At 44.0% G+C, this 18,068-nt stretch overlaps 1 protein-coding gene across 2 annotated transcripts in view; it reads right to left on the bottom strand.

Moving 5' to 3' along the window:
• The window catches only part of myom3 (myomesin 3), a 72,465-nt gene that overhangs the window by 28,953 nt on the left and 25,444 nt on the right, over positions 1–18,068 (bottom strand). For both annotated transcript variants that reach the window (XR_002952865.2, XM_024414417.2), the window contains exons 5-11: positions 17,585–17,742; positions 16,920–17,012; positions 15,709–15,797; positions 14,869–14,913; positions 7,319–7,459; positions 6,169–6,330; positions 3,590–3,731 (exon numbers count right to left, since the gene is read on the bottom strand). Coding sequence is in view for 1 of the 2 variants with exons in the window: in XM_024414417.2 (XP_024270185.2) it covers positions 3,590–3,731; positions 6,169–6,330; positions 7,319–7,459; positions 14,869–14,913; positions 15,709–15,797; positions 16,920–17,012; positions 17,585–17,742 (830 nt within the window). In the remaining variant the exon portion in view is untranslated. The remainder of the gene's footprint in view (positions 1–3,589; positions 3,732–6,168; positions 6,331–7,318; positions 7,460–14,868; positions 14,914–15,708; positions 15,798–16,919; positions 17,013–17,584; positions 17,743–18,068) is intronic.

Raw genomic sequence — 18,068 nt, 5'->3', positions numbered from 1 at the left:
TGGGTACAGGCACTATGGTGGTCTGCTTAAAACAGGTTGGTATTACAGACTCAGACAGGGAGAGGTTGAAAATGTCAGTGAAGACACTGGCCAGTTGGTCAGTGCATGCTCGTAGTACATGTCCTGGTAATCTGTCTGGCCCTGCGGCCTTGTGAATGTTGACCTGTTTAAAGGTCTTACTCACATCGGCTGTGGACAGAGTGATCACAGTCCTCCGGAACAGCTGGTGCCTCTAATCGAGCATAGAAGAAGTTTAGCTCGTCTGGTAGGCTCATGTCACTGGACAGCTCTCGGCTGTGCTTCCCTTTGTAGTCTGTACTGGTTTGCAAGCGCTGCCACATCCAGCGCTGCCACATCCAACGAGTGTCAGAGCCGGTGCAGTGTGATTTGATCTTAGTCCTATATTGACGCTTTGCCTATTTGATGGTTCGTCAGAGGGCATTGCAGGATTTATTCTAAGCTTCTGGGTTATAGTCCCGCTCCTTGAAAGCAGCAGCTCTACCCTTTAGCTCAGTGCGGATGCTGCCTGTAATCCATGGCTTCTGGTTGGGGTATGTACGTACGGCGAGGGAGAGCTTTGTATGCGTCTTAGTGTGTGGAATATACGTTGTCCAGAGTTTGTTTTTTTCTTCCCCTGGTTGCACATGTAATGTGCTGATAGAAATTTGGTAAAACGGATTTAAGTTTCCCTGCATTATAGTCCCAGGCTAGTAGGAGCGCCGCCTCTGGGTGAGTGTTTTCTTGTTTGCTTATGGCGGAAAACAGCTCATTCAATGCTGTCTTAGTGCCAGCCTCTGACTGTGGTGGTATGTTAACAGCTACAAAAAATACAGATGAAAACTCTCTAGGTAGATAGTGTGCTTATCATGAGACACTCTACCTCAGCTGAGCAATAGCTCGAGACTTCCTTCGATATTGTACACCAGCTGTTATCTACAAAAATACATAGTCCGCCGCACTTTGCCTTACCAGACGCAGCTGTTCTATCCTGTCAGTATAGCGTGTAACCAGCCAGCTGTATGTTGACAGTATCATCGTTCAGCCACGACTCCATGAAGCATAAAATGTTACAGTTTTTAATGTCCTGTTGGTAGGCGACCCAAAACAACGGCGCCACAGAAGGGGCAGACGGAGCGGTCTTCTGGTCAGGCTCCGTAGACGGGCACATTGCTCACTGCTCCTGAGTATACTACTCGTCAATGTCCAGTCTCTTGACAACAAGGTAGATGAAATTCGAGCAAGGGTTGCCTTCCAGAGAGACATCAGAGATGGTAGCATTCTCTGTTTCATGGAAACATGGTTCACTTGGGATATGTTATCAGAGTCGGTACAGCCACCCGGTTTCTTCACGCATCGCTCCGACCGAAACAAACATATCTCTGGTAAGAAGAAGGGCAGGGGTATATACCTTATGATTAACGACTCGTGGTGTCATCATAACAACATATTTGAACTCAAGTCCCTAACCCTTTTGTTCATCTGACCTAGAATTCCTTACAATCAAATGCCAACCGTGTAATCTACCAAGAGAATTATCTTTGATTATAATCACAGCCGTGTATACCCCCCTTCGAGCAGAACTACACTGGACTCGGCCCTGAAAGAACTTCACTGGACTGGTGATTTTAATAAAACTAGAAAAATGGAAACCATATATCCTGAGGCTGCATTTATTGTAGCTGGGGATTTTTGTTGCTCCCAGCCTATAGACAGAAACTAAAAAAAACAAAACTAGTCTGAAAACAAGGCACGTGGACTGGGATGTGCCCGGATAGCCTCAGACAACAACATTGACGCATATGCTGACTCAGTGAGCGAGTTTATTAGCAAGTGCATCGGTGATGTTGTACCCACGGTGACTATTAAAACCGTCCCTTACCAGAAACCGTGGATTGATGGCAGCATTCGCGCAAAACTGAAAGCGCATACCACTGCATTTAATCGTGGCAAGGCAACCGGAAACATGACTGAATACAAACAGTGTAGCTATTACTCTCCGCATGGCAATCAAACATGCTAAGCATCAGAATAGTGACAAAGTAGAGTCGCAATTCAACGGCTCAAACACGAGACGTATGTGGCAGGGTCTAAAGTCTATCACGGATTACAAAAAGAAAACCAGCCCAGTCGCAGACACCAATGTCTTGCTCCCAGACAAATTAAACATATTCTTTGCTCGCTTTGAGGACAATTCAGTGCCACTGACAAGGCCTGCTACCAAAACGTGTGGGCTCTCCCTCACTATGGCCAACGTGAGTAAAACATTAAAACGTGTTAACCCTCGCAAGGAAGCAACATCTCCACCCCGTTGATCCTCAACAATTGGGACCCCACAAGGGTGTGTTCTCAGCCCTCTCCTGTACTCCCTGTTCACCCATGACTGCGTGACAATGCATGCCTCCAACTCAATCATCAAGTTTGCAGACGACACGATAGTAATAGGCTTGATTAGCAACAACGACAAGACGGCCTACAGGGAGGAGGTGAGGGCCCTCAGAGTGTGGTGTCAGGAAAATAACATCAAACTCAATGTCAACAAAACAAAGGAGATGATCGTGGACTTCAGGAAACAGCAGAGTGAGCACCCCCTTATCCACATCGACGGGACAGTAGTGGAGAAGGTGGAAAGTTTGAAGTACCTCGGCGTACACATCACGGACAATCTGAAATGGTCCACCCACACAGACAGTGTGGTGAAGAAGGCGCAACAGTGCCTCTTCAACCTCAGGAGACTGAAGAAATGTGGCTGGTCACCGAAAACACGCAAACTTTTACAGATGCACAATTGAGAACATCCTGTTGGGCTGTATCACCGCCTGGTACGGCAACTGCTCCGCCCACAACCATAAGGCTCTCCAGAGGTTAGTGCGGTCTGCACAACGCATCACCGGGGGCAAACTACCTGCCCTCCATGACACCTACATCATCCGATGTCACAGGATGGCACTGCCTATCTCCTACAGAAGAGCCACTGCCTATTCACTCCTCTATCATCCAGAAGGCAAGGTCAGTACAGGTGCATCAAAGCTGGGACCGAGAGACTGAAAACAGCTTCTATATCAAGGCCATCAGACAGTTAAAAAGCCATCACCAACATTGAGTGGCTGCTGCCAACATACTGACTCAAATCTCTAGCCACTTTAATAATTAATAATTGGATGTAATAAATGTATCACTAGACACTTTAAACAATGCCACTTTATATATTGATTGCATACCCTACATTACTCATCTCATATGTATATACTGTGCTCTATACCATCTACTGCATCTTGCCTATGCCGCACGGCCATCACTCATCCATATGACTATTTGATCTTACAGCTTGGCTCAGTAGTGTGAAAAGGTTATATGAGTCCTCAACCTATGTCCTTGTTACGGTATTCATACAAAGCCCTAAAGGCGTCTTCACATTTAAATAACAATGGCTAACTGAACGTTAACACCTTCTCACAGAGTGATTGTTTTGATTATGCAGGGGCTCTTCACAAGTCCTCACTGTCAGCCCTAGCTATGGAAACACAATTTCCCTAGTATAACATAACGGTGCATACACTAGTGAAACACTGGTGTTACAGTCGAAAAGTACCTCTCCACAAAGTAACCCTCCACTTGGTAGGCTCCATCAGCACTGGGAGGCTCCCAGGTGAGGAAGACATAGTCCTTTTGTACATCAGAAACCTTCAGGTCCAGAGGAGAGCCTGGACCACCGGACACTACTGCAGACGCATCTGAGTAGGGGAGGAAATGGGGAAGGCGTGAGAAGAGGGGAGAGAGACGGCAACACAATTAGACCAAACCAAATCATGAGAAAACAAAAAGATAATTACTTGACACATTGGAAAGAATTTATTTTAAAAAACAGAGCAAACTAGAATGCTATCTGGCCCTAAACAGAATACCTGACTACTGTGACTGACACAAAATTAAGGAAATCTTTGACTATGTACAGACTCAGTGAGCATAGCCTTGCTATTGAGAAAGGCCGCCGAAGGCAGACCAGGCTCTCAAGAGAAGACAGGCTATGTGCATACTACCCACAAAATGAGGTGGAAACTGAGCTGCCAAATGTATGACCATATTAGAGACACATTTCCCTCAGATTACACAGACCCGCAAAGAATTCGCAAAAAACGACTCCAATTTTGATAAATTCCCGTATCTATTGGGTGAAATACCACAGTGTACAATCACAGCAGCAATATTTGTGACCTGTTGCCACAAGAAAAGGTCAACCAGTGAAGAACAAACACCATTTAACAGCAAACCTATATTTATGATTATTTTTTTTCTCTTTTGTACTTTAACAATTTGAACATCATTACAAAACTGCATATATACATAATATGACATTTGAAATATCTTGATTATTTTGGAACTTGTGTGTAATGTTTACTGTTTTGTTTATTTCACTTTAGTTTATTATTTATTTCACTTGGTTTGGAAATGTAAGCATATGTTTCCCATGCAAATAGAGCCCCTTAAATTGAAATTGAATTAAAAGGCTGGAGAGGGAGAGGACACAGAGAGAAGGAGAGAGAGACAGGGACATGGAGAGAAACGCAGAGGGAAATAGAGATAGAAAAAAAGGAGAGGGAGAGAGGGAGGATTAAAAGCCAGCAAGGTAATGTAATCCACAGCAGTTCAATTAAACCCTCCCCCGATGTCTGTCTGGGGCCGCCATGTGAAAGCAAGGTGCGTTGTTTGGAGGTGAGATTAACAGGTCATCAAATCTGCATTAGTTATAAAGACCGCACAAAGGAGAGCACTAAACAGAGACCGAGAAAAATAGAGAGAGATAGTGACAGAGAGATAGGAGAGAGAGAGAAGGAACGAGGGAATTATGTTAAAAGGATTAAAGAGATAAAATATGACATGTATTAGACCCGTTTTCTATTCTCTGAGGCTTGAGAGACTGTTGCTTTGGCACCAACAAAAGAGTAGGGAAATGTCAGGCAAAATGTCTTTCCAACCTCCTTACAGTTTATGCTGCAAGTGTGAGACATTGAAGTTGGAATCCGTCCGTTTGCGATATTACAACAACAAAAGACATCATTGCACAGAACAGCGGAGTAGGTACTGTGATTTTATTTTAACACGCTGCTGGATGTGCATCTCTTCCGTTTGTTAAACAAAACAATAACAAATGTGCCTTTGGGCGACCAGTGGCGTTATTTCACTTTTCCTAGATCTCAGCTTTAAGGCCGATGAGTCGTGACCAATTGCCTAGGTATCAGTATGACTGTTCATAAATGTCCTTGTGGTCAAATGTCAGACATCTCACTATTTTGACGTATTCTATTGAGACCATGTTGAACTAGTAGACACCCTCAGTCTGTCATTTTACTTTGCTGTACTCGGTGGTGAAGAGGTCCCTCTGTGTGTCTCTCTCCCTCTCTCCCTCTGCCCTCCCTCCCACCCTCCATCTCTCCCTCTGATAAGCTAAAAGACTTAACCAAACATGGCCCTTGTCTCTTCTCTCTTACCATCCATTTGTAATGCAAATTCAGAAAGAAAAAATCCACTTCCACTTCCACTCCCTAATGACTCTAACTCCAGCAGGAGTTAAGGACCAAGATCTTTTAATAAGACAGCAAATACAATGCAGTGCTGCAGGTTGTTAATGATATCGAGGTCTTACCCTGGCTGGGAGTTTGCAGTGGTGGGGATGAGGGAGAGAGGAGGACAAGGGGGTGGGGAGGTGTGGGTGACTGGAGTCATGAGACATTCAGTGGACGTGACTGTGAAGTGACTGTGAATCTGGTGGGTTTCAAGTAAGTGTGGAAGTGTTAGGTTTGTTTCGAAACACACTACTGCTAAACCCAACCACAGACACCTGTGGGACCCATACATATCTCAAGGCCTCCAGGCAACTTTGGGAAGAAGCTACTTGTAATTGTAGTGTTGGCTAGTTGCTTGAAGATCATAACATGTCAGCTGGCAGCTGCCTTGCTCTTGGCATTGTGTTTTCTTATTATTGCCTTAATGTTGGTATAGTGCCCCTGCTGGCACCGAAATCCCACCACTGCCACCAAAGTAATGGTGGCCACATTTTCACCAGAAAAACTAGAAACACTCCAAACTCAAGAGCTGCTATTGTGAATGTTATAGGGAATATGCAACCTCACGCCAGACCCATAGATACACACGAAACATCCCAGAACCTACCTTTGACAAAAATGTAGGCTTTATGCTCTTTGACCCCCTCCCAGGTACGCAGACGCACCATGTACATGCCCTCCTGCTCCTTGTGCACGCCCTTCAGGGTGAGGGAAGTGGAGCGAAGGGCGGTCTGAAGCTCCACCCTGCTGGACTGGCGCAGTTGGACTCCTGTGGGAGGGAGGTGGCATTCCTGTGTGCGGGTCCTACTTCATTTATAAAACTTTTCTTGGGCCCAGCACCCTCTAGCAAGTGACGTGCATCAGAATAATACAAAGAAGCTGAGGCAACAAAAAACAGCCCACTGGGCACACATTGGTTCAATCAATGTCATTTCCACGTCATTTCTGTTGAACGAACGTGGAATAGATGTTGAATTGACGTCTGTGCCCAGTGGGAAGGCTCTTAGTGTTAATTCAGGTGAATCTCCGAGTGTACAAAGCATTAGGAACACTTGCTCTATCCATGACATAGACTGAGGTAAATCCAGGGGAAAGCTATGATCCCTAATTGGTGTCACTTGTTAAATACACTTCAATCAGTGTAGATGAAGGGCAGGAGACAGGTTAAAGGAATATTTTTAACCCTTGAGACAATTGAACATGGATTGTGTATGTTTGCCATTCAGATAGTCAATGGGCAAGACAAAAGATTTAAGTGCCTTTGAACGTGGTATGGTAGTAGTTGCCAGGCACACCGATTTGAGTGTGTCAAGAACTGCAACGCTGCCGGGTTTTTCATGCTCAACATTTTCCCATGTGTAGCAAGAATGGTCCACCACCCAAAGGACATCCAGCCAACTTGACGCAAATGTGGGAAGCATTGGAGTCAACATGGGCCAGCGTCCCTGTGGAACGCTTTCGACACCTTGTAGAGTTTATGCCATGACAAATTAAGGCTGTTCTGAGGGTGAAAGGGGAACTACATTTAAGGAAGGTGTTCCTAATGTTTTGTACACTCAGTGTATAAAGTATGGCATGTATACAGTTCAGACGATACAACCAACAATGCCAATGCCAGTTGATATTGGGGAAGGATTCATACTAGCCTGGTCTCAGATCTGTTTGTACTGTCTTGCCAACTCCTGTAGTCATTGTCAATAAGAGTTGACCAGACCGCACAAACGTAACAGACAAAGCTAATATCCACTTCCACTCACCGTCTCTGAACCAGGCCACGTCCTGTTGGAAGGGCAGCAGGGCCGAGGAGAAGGCACACTGCAGGGTCAGATTCTCCCCCTCTTTCGCCCAGGTCGGAGGGAAGCTGAACTCAAACAGAGCCTCCCGCTCCAGCATTGCAACTACAGAGGAAGGAGGAGGAAGATGGGTGGGGGGAGGAGGAGGAAGAGTAAGACGAAAAGAAAGAGGGAAAGGGAGGTGGAGGTGGGAACGTTGGGGCGAAGAAGAGGAGGAGAAGGCAAAAAGAAGAAGAGAAATAAGCAAGAACAAACATATAGATGGGAAATAATCCACTGAGATGAGAACTCATTTTCCCAACATCTCCAGCCTCATGATGACGTTATGTCAGATGAAGTTGAGATTTGCCATTAGCATACTATGGAGGACTCTAGTGTGATCCCATTATTCTCAGCAAGCAATGAGTAACAAGCTTTGCTCTCCCTCAGATTCTCTCACTTGTGGCAGCAGAGTGAAAATGCACAAAGCAAAGAGGAACCTTAATTAACTGGACGAAGGCCCAGATACGCCAACTGGCCTGTATTAGTAATGGGAGGGGGGATGTTTTTCATCTTCAGGAATGCATGCACACACACACACAAGCACAAAGGACACACACACACACACACACTTACTCCCTCTCTCGCACACATGCACCCTTGTTCCTGAAAAGGCCTCCCTCACAAGGGGGTAAACATAGGATTAATGAGAGACATGCGATTGAGAGAAACATTTGACAATATCTGAAAAGGTTTTGAGAGACATTATACAGTGCCTTGGGAAAGTATTTAGACCCCTTGACTTTTTCCACATTTTGTGATGTTACAGCCTTATTCTAAAATAGATTAAATGCATTGTTTTCCTCATCAATCTACACACAATACCCCATAATGAAGACAGGTTTACATTTTTTTTAAATACGTATTTACACAAGTATTCAGACCCTTTGCTATTAGACGCAGGTGCATCCTGTTTCCATTGATCATCCTTGAAATGTTCCTACAACAAGACTGGAATCGACCTGTGGCAAATTCAATTGATTGGACATGATTTGGAAAGGCACACACCTGTTCATATAAGGTCCCACAGTTGGCAGTGCATGTTAGAGCAAAAACCAAGCCACAAGGTCGAAAGAATTGTCCGTAGAGCACCAAGACAGAATTGTGTCAAGGCACAGATCTGGGGAAGGCTACCAAACAATTTCTGCAGCATTGACGGTCCCCAAGAACACAGTGGCCTCCATCATTCTTAAATGGAAGAAGTTTGGAAACACCAAGACCCTTCCTAGAGCTGGCCGCCCAGCCAAACTGAAAAATCGGGGGAGAAGGGCCTTGGTCAGGGAGGTGACCAAGAATGCGATGGTCATTCTGACAGAGCTCTGGAGTTCCTCTGTGGAAATGGGAGAACCTTCCAGAAGGACAACCATCTCTGCAGCACTCCACTAATCAGGCCTTTATGGTAGAGTGGCCAGACAGAAGCCACTCCTCAGTAAAAGGCACATGACAGGCCGATTGGAGTTTACCAAAAGGCACCTAAAGACTCTCAGACCATGAGAAACAAGATTCTCTGGTCTGATGAAACCAAGATTGAACTATTTGGCCTGAATGCCAAGTTTCATATCTGGAAGAAACCTGGCACCCTCCCTATGGTGAAGCATGGTGGTGCCAGCATTATGCTGTGGGCATGTTTTTCAGTGGTAGGGACTGGGAAACTAGTCAGGATCGAGACGAAGATGAACGGAACAAAGTACAGAGAGATCCTTGATGAAAACCTGCTCCAGAACGCTCAGGACCTCAGACTGGGGTGAAAGTTCACCTTCCAACAGGTCAACAACACTAAGCACACAGCCAAGACAACGCAGGAGTGGCTTCGGGACAAGTCTCTGAATGCCATTGAGTGTCCCAGCCAGAGCCCGGTCTTGAACCCGATCGAACATCTCTGAAAAGACCTGAAAGTAGCTGTGGAGCGACACTCCCCAACCAACCTGACAGAGGTTCAGAGGATCTGAAGAGAAGAATGTGTGCCAAGCTTGTACCGTCATACCCAAGAAGACTCAAGGCTGATATCGCTGCCAAAGGTGCTTCAACAAAGTACTGATTTAAAGGGTTTGAATACTTATGTAAATGTAATATTTCAATTTTTTTTATGTTTTTGCTTTGTTATTGTGGGGTATTGTGTGTATATTTATGATAAGATTTTTTTATTTATTTGTAATCAATTTTAAATAACAAATCAAAATGTGGAAAAAGTTGAGGGGTCTGAATACTTTCCGAACGCAATACATGAAAAATGTATTTTCAAAACGCTATATCCACAATTGTTTCACATTTGTGTTTCTTCGTCCTAAATGATTGCTTATGGGTACCTTCATATGTGTGTAAAATATTACTGTTCTCAGATTTTAGATGAGTATGAATGTTTTTATTTTTTTTGCAAAACGCTATATATCCATTTTGTAGCTTGAATGGAATGTTTGTATCCTGTATAGTTTACTGTGATATGTAGTTGTCTCACCTAGCTATCTTAAGATAAATGCACTTACTCTAAGTCACTCTGGATAAGAGCATATGCTAAATGACTCAAATGTAAAATGTAAATGTTTTATATACAGATCTCATATTACTGTATTGATTAATGTTTTTAAAAACATGTTTTGAATATTGTATGTGTCATATGTACAGTAATTTATAAACAATTTAGTTTTTTGTTACATTTGACTGTGTAAAACCTATCAGTACTAATTACATATCTTGAGAGTGAGACGGATATATAGCATTTAGCAAAAAAACATGATTATTTGTCTCTTTGAAACAAAACAATCAAGTGATAGATTTTAAACAAATACATGTCTGTCATTGAACAACCCCATGCCATGATTAAATAGTGAAAAACACACCAATCTCTTTCACAATGTATTTAAACAACAAAAGCTCATTTACAAACATGAAACTCTTCCTTTTCGGAGCTCCCCTTTTCTGTCGACAGATAAAACTGAAAACTACCAGGCCTTGTCAGATCCCCTTTCAACCAACAGATCTGAAAGGTTGCCGACATGTTTCCATAATGATCATTGTCTAAATAACAGACCAGGACAATCACTCGGATGCACATCAATTTAATAACTCCCCATCTCTCCCCATCAATCTCTCTGTTTCAGGCATTCTCTGCATGTCTCCGTCATGATTATGATAAATGTGCTGGGGTTGCCCTTTGTTCTAGGGAGTAATCCACATCGGCTAATAGTATCCGTCTCCCTGCTCCACATGACAAAATGAGGTCTCAGCACCACACTAATGTCATTCTGCTATTCAAATCCCATTTTCTCCTCAGCCAGTGTGTATGGATGGCATTACATGCTGATAAAGTTTCATTTGGAATGATTGCTATTTCGTTTCAAACATGCAGAGGACACCACTGTCTGAGTCCATTGATTGTGACTTGCACACCACTTTAAACCGTGTGTGATACAACGAGTTTGTTATTGTCAATAACAGTTTGATCCAGTTGTGTGTGATGCTGACTCAATCTAGGAAGAGCGAGTCATTTGCTAAGGCAACAGAGCAGTGCTAAACAATCTATATAAATAAGCTGTTGGTTATTAGTCAGTATCTAATCACTACTCTGCATGGTCTCCCTGTGGGTGCAACCAGCCTCTCTACTTGCTCAAAATCTGGAGAATGGCTTAGGAGCATTATACATATAGGCCAAGCTGACAGCAAAAGTGAATAAATTGCACACTCTCTCTCTGTGCTGAAATATACATGACTCTGACTGGTGCTGAAATGGCAGCGATTTGTTCACCTACCCCTCCCAATCAACCAATCAAATTCACATACTACCATACCTTTGTCTGTACATTATACCTTGATGCTATTTTACCGCCCCCAGAAACCTCCTTTTACTCTATGTTCCAGACGTTCTAGACGACCAATTCTCATAGGAGTAGAATAAGGGTACGGCTAAAAGCTATGTTCCTCTGGCGATGTAGAGGTGAATCCAGGCCCTGCAGTGCCTAGCTCCACTCCTATTCCCCAGGCGCTCTCTTTTGACGACTTCTGTGACCGTAATAGCCTTGGTTTCATGCATGTTAATTAACATTAGAAGCCTCCTCCCTAGGTTTGTTCTATTCACTGCTTTAGCACACTCTGCCAACCCGGATGTTCTAGCTGTGTCTGAATCCTGGCTTAGGAAGACCACCAAAAATTCTGACATTTTAATTCCAAACTACAACATTTTCAGACAAGATAGAACTGCCAAAGGGTGCGGTGTTGCAATCTACTGCAAAGATAGCCTGCAGAGTTCTGTCCTACTATCCAGGTCTGTACCCAAACAATTTGAACTTCTACTTTTAAAAATCCACTTCTCTAAAAACAAGTCTCTCACCGTTGCCGCCTGCTATAGACCACCCTCTGCCCCCAGCTGTGCTCTGGACACCATATGTGAACTGATTGCCCCCCATCTATCTTCAGAGTTCGTGCTGCTAGGCGACCTAAACTGGAACATGCTTAACACCCCAGCCATCCTACAATCTAAACTTGATGCCCTCAATCTCACACAAATTATCAATGAACCTACCAGGTACCTCCCCAAAGCCTTAAACACGGGCACCCTCATAGATATCATCCTAACCAACTTCCCCTCTAAATACACCTCTGCTGTCTTCAACCAAGATCTCAGCGATCACTGCCTCATTGCCTGCATCTGTAATGGGTCAGCGGTCAAACGACCTCCACTCATCACTGTAAAACGCTCCCTGAAACACTTCTGCGAGCAGGCCTTTCTAATCGACCTGGCCGGGGTATCCTGGAAGGATATTGATCTCATCCCGCCAGTAGAGGATGCCTGGATATTTAAAAAAATGCCTTCCTAACCATCTTAAATAAACATGCCCCATTCCCCAGAAATGTAGAACCAGGAACAGATATAGCCCTTGGTTCTCCCCAGACCTGACTGCCCTTAACCAACACAAAAACATCCTATGGCGTTCTGCATTAGCATCGAACAGCCCCGTGATATGCAGCTGTTCAGGGAAGCTAGAAACCTTTATACACAGGCAGTTAGAAAAGCCAAGGCTAGCTTTTTCAAGCAGAAATTTGCTTCCTGCAACACTAACTCAAAAAGTTCTGGGACACTGTAAAGTCCATGGAGAATAAGAACACCTCCTCCCAGCTGCCCACTGCACTGAAGATAGGAAACACTGTCACCACTGATAAATCCACCATAATTGAGAATTTCAATAAGCATTTTTCTACGGCTGGCCATGCTTTCCACCTGGCTACTCCTACCCCGGTCAACAGCACTGCACCCCCAACAGCAACTCGCCCAAGCCTTCCCCATTTCTCCTTCTCCCAAATCCATTCAGCTGATGTTCTGAAAGAGCTGCAAAATCTGGACCCCTACAAATCAGCCGGGCTAGACAATCTGGACCCTTTCTTTCTAAAATTATCTGCCGAAATTGTTGCCACCCCTATTACTAGCCTGTTCAACCTCTCTTTCGTGTTGTCTGAGATTCCCAAAGATTGGAAAGCAGCTGCGGTCATCCCCCTCTTCAAAGGGGGGACACTCTTGACCCAAACTGCTACAGACCTATATCTATCCTACCGTGCCTTTCTAAGGTCTTCGAAAGCCAAGTCAACAAACAGATTACCGACCATTTCGAATCTCACCATACCTTCTCTGCTATGCAATCTGGTTTCAGAGCTGGTCATGGGTGCACCTCAGCCACGCTCAAGGTCCTAAACGATATCTTAACCGCCATCGATAAGAAACATTACTGTGCAGCCGTATTCATTGATCTGGCCAAGGCTTTCGACGCTGTCAATCACCACATCCTCATCGGCAGACTCGACAGCCTTGGTTTCTCAAATGATTGCCTCGCCTGGTTCACCAACTACTTCTGTGATAGAGTTCAGTGTGTCAAATCGGAGGGTCTGCTGTCCGGACCTCTGGCAGTCTCTATGGGGGTGCCACAGGGTTCAATTCTTGGAACCGACTCTCTTCTCTGTATACATCAATGAGGTCGCTCTTGCTGCTGGTGAGTCTCTGATCCACCTCTACGCAGGCGACACCATTCTGTATACTTCCGGCCCTTCTTTGGACACTGTGTTAACAACCCTCCAGGCAAGCTTCAATGCCATACAACTCTCCTTCCGTGGCCTCCAATTGCTCTTAAATACAAGTAAAACTAAATGCATGCTCTTCAACCGATCGCTACCTGCACCTACCCGCCTGTCCAACATCACTACTCTGGACGGCTCTGACTTAGAATACATGGACAACTACAAATACTTAGGTGTCTGGTTAGACTGTAAACTCTCCTTCCAGACCCATATCAAACATCTCCAATCCAAAGTTAAATCTAGAATTGGCTTCCTATTTCGCAACGAAGGAAAGCATCCTTCACTCATGCTGCCAAACATACCCTTGTAAAACTGACCATCCTACCAAACCTCGACTATGGCGATGTCATTTACAAAATAGCCTCCAATACCCTACTCAACAAATTGGATGCAGTCTATCACAGTGCAATCCGTTTTGTCACCAAAGCCCCATATACTACCCACCATTGCGACCTGTACGCTCTCGTTGGCTGGCCCTCGCTTCATACTCGTCGCCAAACCCACTGGCTCCATGTCATCTACAAGACCCTGCTAGGTAAAGTCCCCCCTTATCTCAGCTCGCTGGTCACCATAGCATCTCCCACCTGTAGCACACGCTCCAGCAGGTATATCTCTCTAGTCACCCCCAAAACCAATTCTTTCTTTGGCCGCCTCTCCTTCCAGTTCTCTGGTGCCAATGACTTGAACGAACTACAAAAATCTCTGAAACTGGAAACACTTATCTCCCTCACTAGCTTTAAGCACCAACTGTCAGAGCAGCTCACAGAATACTGCACCTGTACATAGCCCACCTATAATTTAGCCCAAACAACTACCTCTTTCCCAACTGTATTTAATTTTTATTTATTTATTTATTTTGCTCCTTTGCACCCCATTATTTTTATTTCTACTTTGCACATTCTTCCATTGCAAAACTACCATTCCAGTGTTTTACTTGCTATATTGTATTTACTTTGCCACCATGGCCTTTTTTGCCTTTACCTCCCTTCTCACCTCATTTGCTCACATTGTATATAGACTTGTTTATACTGTATTATTTACTGTATGTTTGTTTTACTCCATGTGTAACTCTGTGTCGTTGTATCTGTCGAACTGCTTTGCTTTATCTTGGCCAGGTCGCAATTGTAAAAGATAACTTGTTCTCAACTTGCCAACCTGGTTAAATAAAGGTGAAATAAACACACACACGACACACAGACACAACACACACTCCGATGAACCATAAGCATCCCCTTGCTATTCAATCCATCCTTGTATCCAGTCAGCCAAACCATTTCAGAGCACATGCAGCAGAGCCTCAGAGTTGTCAGTGTCTTCAAAGGCTCAGTCTTAGCGGAAGAGAAGAGAGTGAACTTCAAAAGGCGGCAGAGAAATTAAAAAGGACATTTTTTCATTAGATACTGCATGAAACTTACTTGGGGTCCAGGATTGCTTGATTGCGGCCTCAGCTCCTTGATATGCTGAATCGTGGAGTGGGGGGACAAGGAGGAGAGAGAGGGGGGTGGGGAGAGTGCAGAGAGATAGAGGGAAAGGACGGAGAAAGAGAGACAAATCAATCCTGGTAAAGCCACTTTTATACACGTCACAACTAATATTCCCTTGAGCCTATTTCAAACAATCGAAAGGAGAACGTGAGCATGTGAAATATGGATGATAGGTGAATAGGAGCGCTTGCCCCTCTATTATAGGGGCAGTGAAGTGTGTTGTTTTACGGTGTCAGCCATAGCAGTACAGCGACCCTGGAGCAAATTAGGGTTAAGTGCCTTGCTCAAGGGCACATCGGCAGATTTCTGACCTCGTCTGGTAGGGTATTCAAACCAGTGACCTTCCAGTTATTGGCCCAATGCTCTAAGCGCTAAGCTACACATGTTTTTTCACTCGTAATGGCATGCATGTAATGTATTGCACTAATCCGTTTAGATTGAAGGTGTAGGCTATTGATATGGTATAGAACGCCAGTCATCTAGGTGCAAACCATCACAGCAGATGGAACTGGATCAAGATGAATTGGAAATAATTGGTACGGATGAATGGTGATTTATATCCCATAGAAGTATGAATGAGCATCCCCTTAGGTTGTTTCACTTGAGTAAAACAAGTATGGACTAGTATGGAGCAGGAAAGGGGGAAATGTGACATGGTTACCAATTTAACATGATTTATCTGAATTTGAGGCAGAGGAGCAATCTGCATGTACGGTGTCCATATTAGGAATACCATGTCAATGACAGTTGTCAGAATCAGCAGCTACTTACAGTTGACCACCAGAGTGGCAATGGTAGTAGCTTCACCCAGAGAACTCCTGGCAACCACCTTGTACTCCCCAGCATCCTCAACAGAGCACCTGGGGATGGGGAAGGGTGATGACTCATGTGTTTGTGCCACCATCTTGGCTCCAGGCTGAGCCCAAAGCTAAATCACAAGACATGCCAACATTCTCATGTACAGTGTCTTCAGAAAGCATTGTTACAACCTGAATTTAAAATGGATTAAATGTAGATGTTTTGTCACTAGCCAACACACAATACCCCATAATGTCAAAGTGGAATTATGTTTTTAGAATTGTGTACAAATTGATTAAAAATGAAAAGCTTAAACGTCTTGAGTCAATAAATACTCAACCCCTTTGTTATGGCAAACCTAAATAAGTTCAGGAGAAAAAATGTGCTTAACAAGTCACATATAAGTTGCATGGACTTACTCTGTGTGCAACAATAGTGTTTAACATTATTTTTGAATGACTACTTCATCTCTGTACACCACCCATACAATTATCTGTACGGTCCCTCAGTTGAGCAATGCATTTCAAACACAGATTCAACCACAAAGTCCAGGGAGGTTTTCCAGTGCCTTGCAACGAAGGGCACCTATTGTTAGATTGGTAAAAAAAACAGACATTGAATAACCCTTTGAGCAAGTTATTAATTAGACTTTGAATGGTGTATCAATACACCCAGTAACTGCAAAGATACAGGTGTCCTTCCAAACTCAGTTGCTGGAGAGGAAGGAAACCGCTCAGGAATTTCACCATGAGGCCAATGGTGACTTTAAAGCAGTTACAGAGTTTAATGGCTGTGATAGGAGAAAACTTAGGATGGATCAACAACACTGTAGTTACTCCACAACACTAACCTAATTTACAAGAGTGAAAATAAGGAAGCCTGTACATAATAAACAATATTCCACAACATGCATCCTGTTTGCAGCAAGGCACTAAAATACAAGGTATTGTGTGTAGATGGGTGAGAGAGAAAAAAAACATATTTAATCCATGTTAAATTCAGGCTGTAGCACAACAAAATGTGGAATAAGTCAAGGGGTGTGAATACTTTCTGTGGACACTGTAGTTCACTCTCATATTCACTCAGAAGGAAGGAGGAGGAAATGGAAGAGGGGAGTGGAAGTAACTACAACGTCTTGAACAGCAGGGTGCTAAAGGCACACATTTGAAAATCCTTTCAGTTACCTTCTGATTTCCAGCGTGTTGAGGCCAAACTTCTGCTTCAGACTGTGGTTCCAAGCCTGGCCAAAGGCACTCAGGGGTACCCCGTCCTTATACCTGGGAAGGAGAGAGTTAATAACAGTCCAAATGTCTAGGTATAAACTAACAAAAATCCCAATTAAATGTAAACATGACCACTGTTATGCTTTCAATGTTCATGCCCGGTGCTAATCATGCTAATCTATGCTACGCAACAGTTAACATGACTCCTTTAGCATATAGATGGCTTTTGATCTCACATTTCTTCTTGAGCTCCGTCTCAGTCGAGTCAAGACTCTCGGAGCTCATTGGGATGCATGCGTCCCATCTGGGATTGTTCAACTCATAAGCCGCTGGTCATCTGGTCCACAGCTCTGACTGTGCTCAGGCATGAATACTGAACACATATTCTTTTCATCCGCTAGTCTTTTAGTGCATCTGCTTATCAAGGGTGACGGTTACACACATTGCCAAGGCTAATATCGAAGCAAATGAGGTAATTTCACCCACAAATATCAGAGCAATATTCCAATTCAGGAATCAAAGGTTGACATGGCAAAACCTGTGTAGCTACATAATAAGCATACTGTAACCTATCCGTCTTCAGATATTTTCAATGGAGGTCATTAGCCTTAAGTGTGAGTGCTTACCAGGTGGCCCTAGGGGGTGGGCATCCCTGGATGGTGCAGGAGATTTTGACCCCCATGCCTTCCCACACCATGTGGGCTCTCAGTGGGATAGGGAAGTCTGGGGCCTTTTGACTCAGGTCCTCCAGATACTTCAAATGGATGGAAGCCTTCTGCTCAGCCTGGAACACGGATAGACACAGCTGGTATTCAAATACACTTACAGCTGGTATTCAAATGCACCCCCCTCCATTTGTTTTGTACACTGCTGCTACTCGCTGTTTATTATCTATGCATAGTCACTTCCCCCCCTAATTACCTCAACTAACCTGTACCCCCGCACACTGACTCGGAACCGGTACCCTCTGTACATAGCCTCGTTATTGTTATTTTATTATGTTACTTTTTATTCCATTTTTTTTTCTTACTTTAGTTTATTTGGAAAATATTTTCTTAACTCTTCTTGAACTGTACTGTTGGTTAAGGGCTTGTAAGTAAGCAGTTCACA

Source organism: Oncorhynchus tshawytscha, linkage group LG03 (assembly GCF_018296145.1).
Source record: "Oncorhynchus tshawytscha isolate Ot180627B linkage group LG03, Otsh_v2.0, whole genome shotgun sequence".
In the NCBI taxonomy this organism is placed as follows: domain Eukaryota; kingdom Metazoa; phylum Chordata; class Actinopteri; order Salmoniformes; family Salmonidae; genus Oncorhynchus; species Oncorhynchus tshawytscha.
The sequence above is the reverse complement of the archived record's forward strand: the minus strand, read 5'-3'. Positions and strand labels throughout refer to the sequence as shown.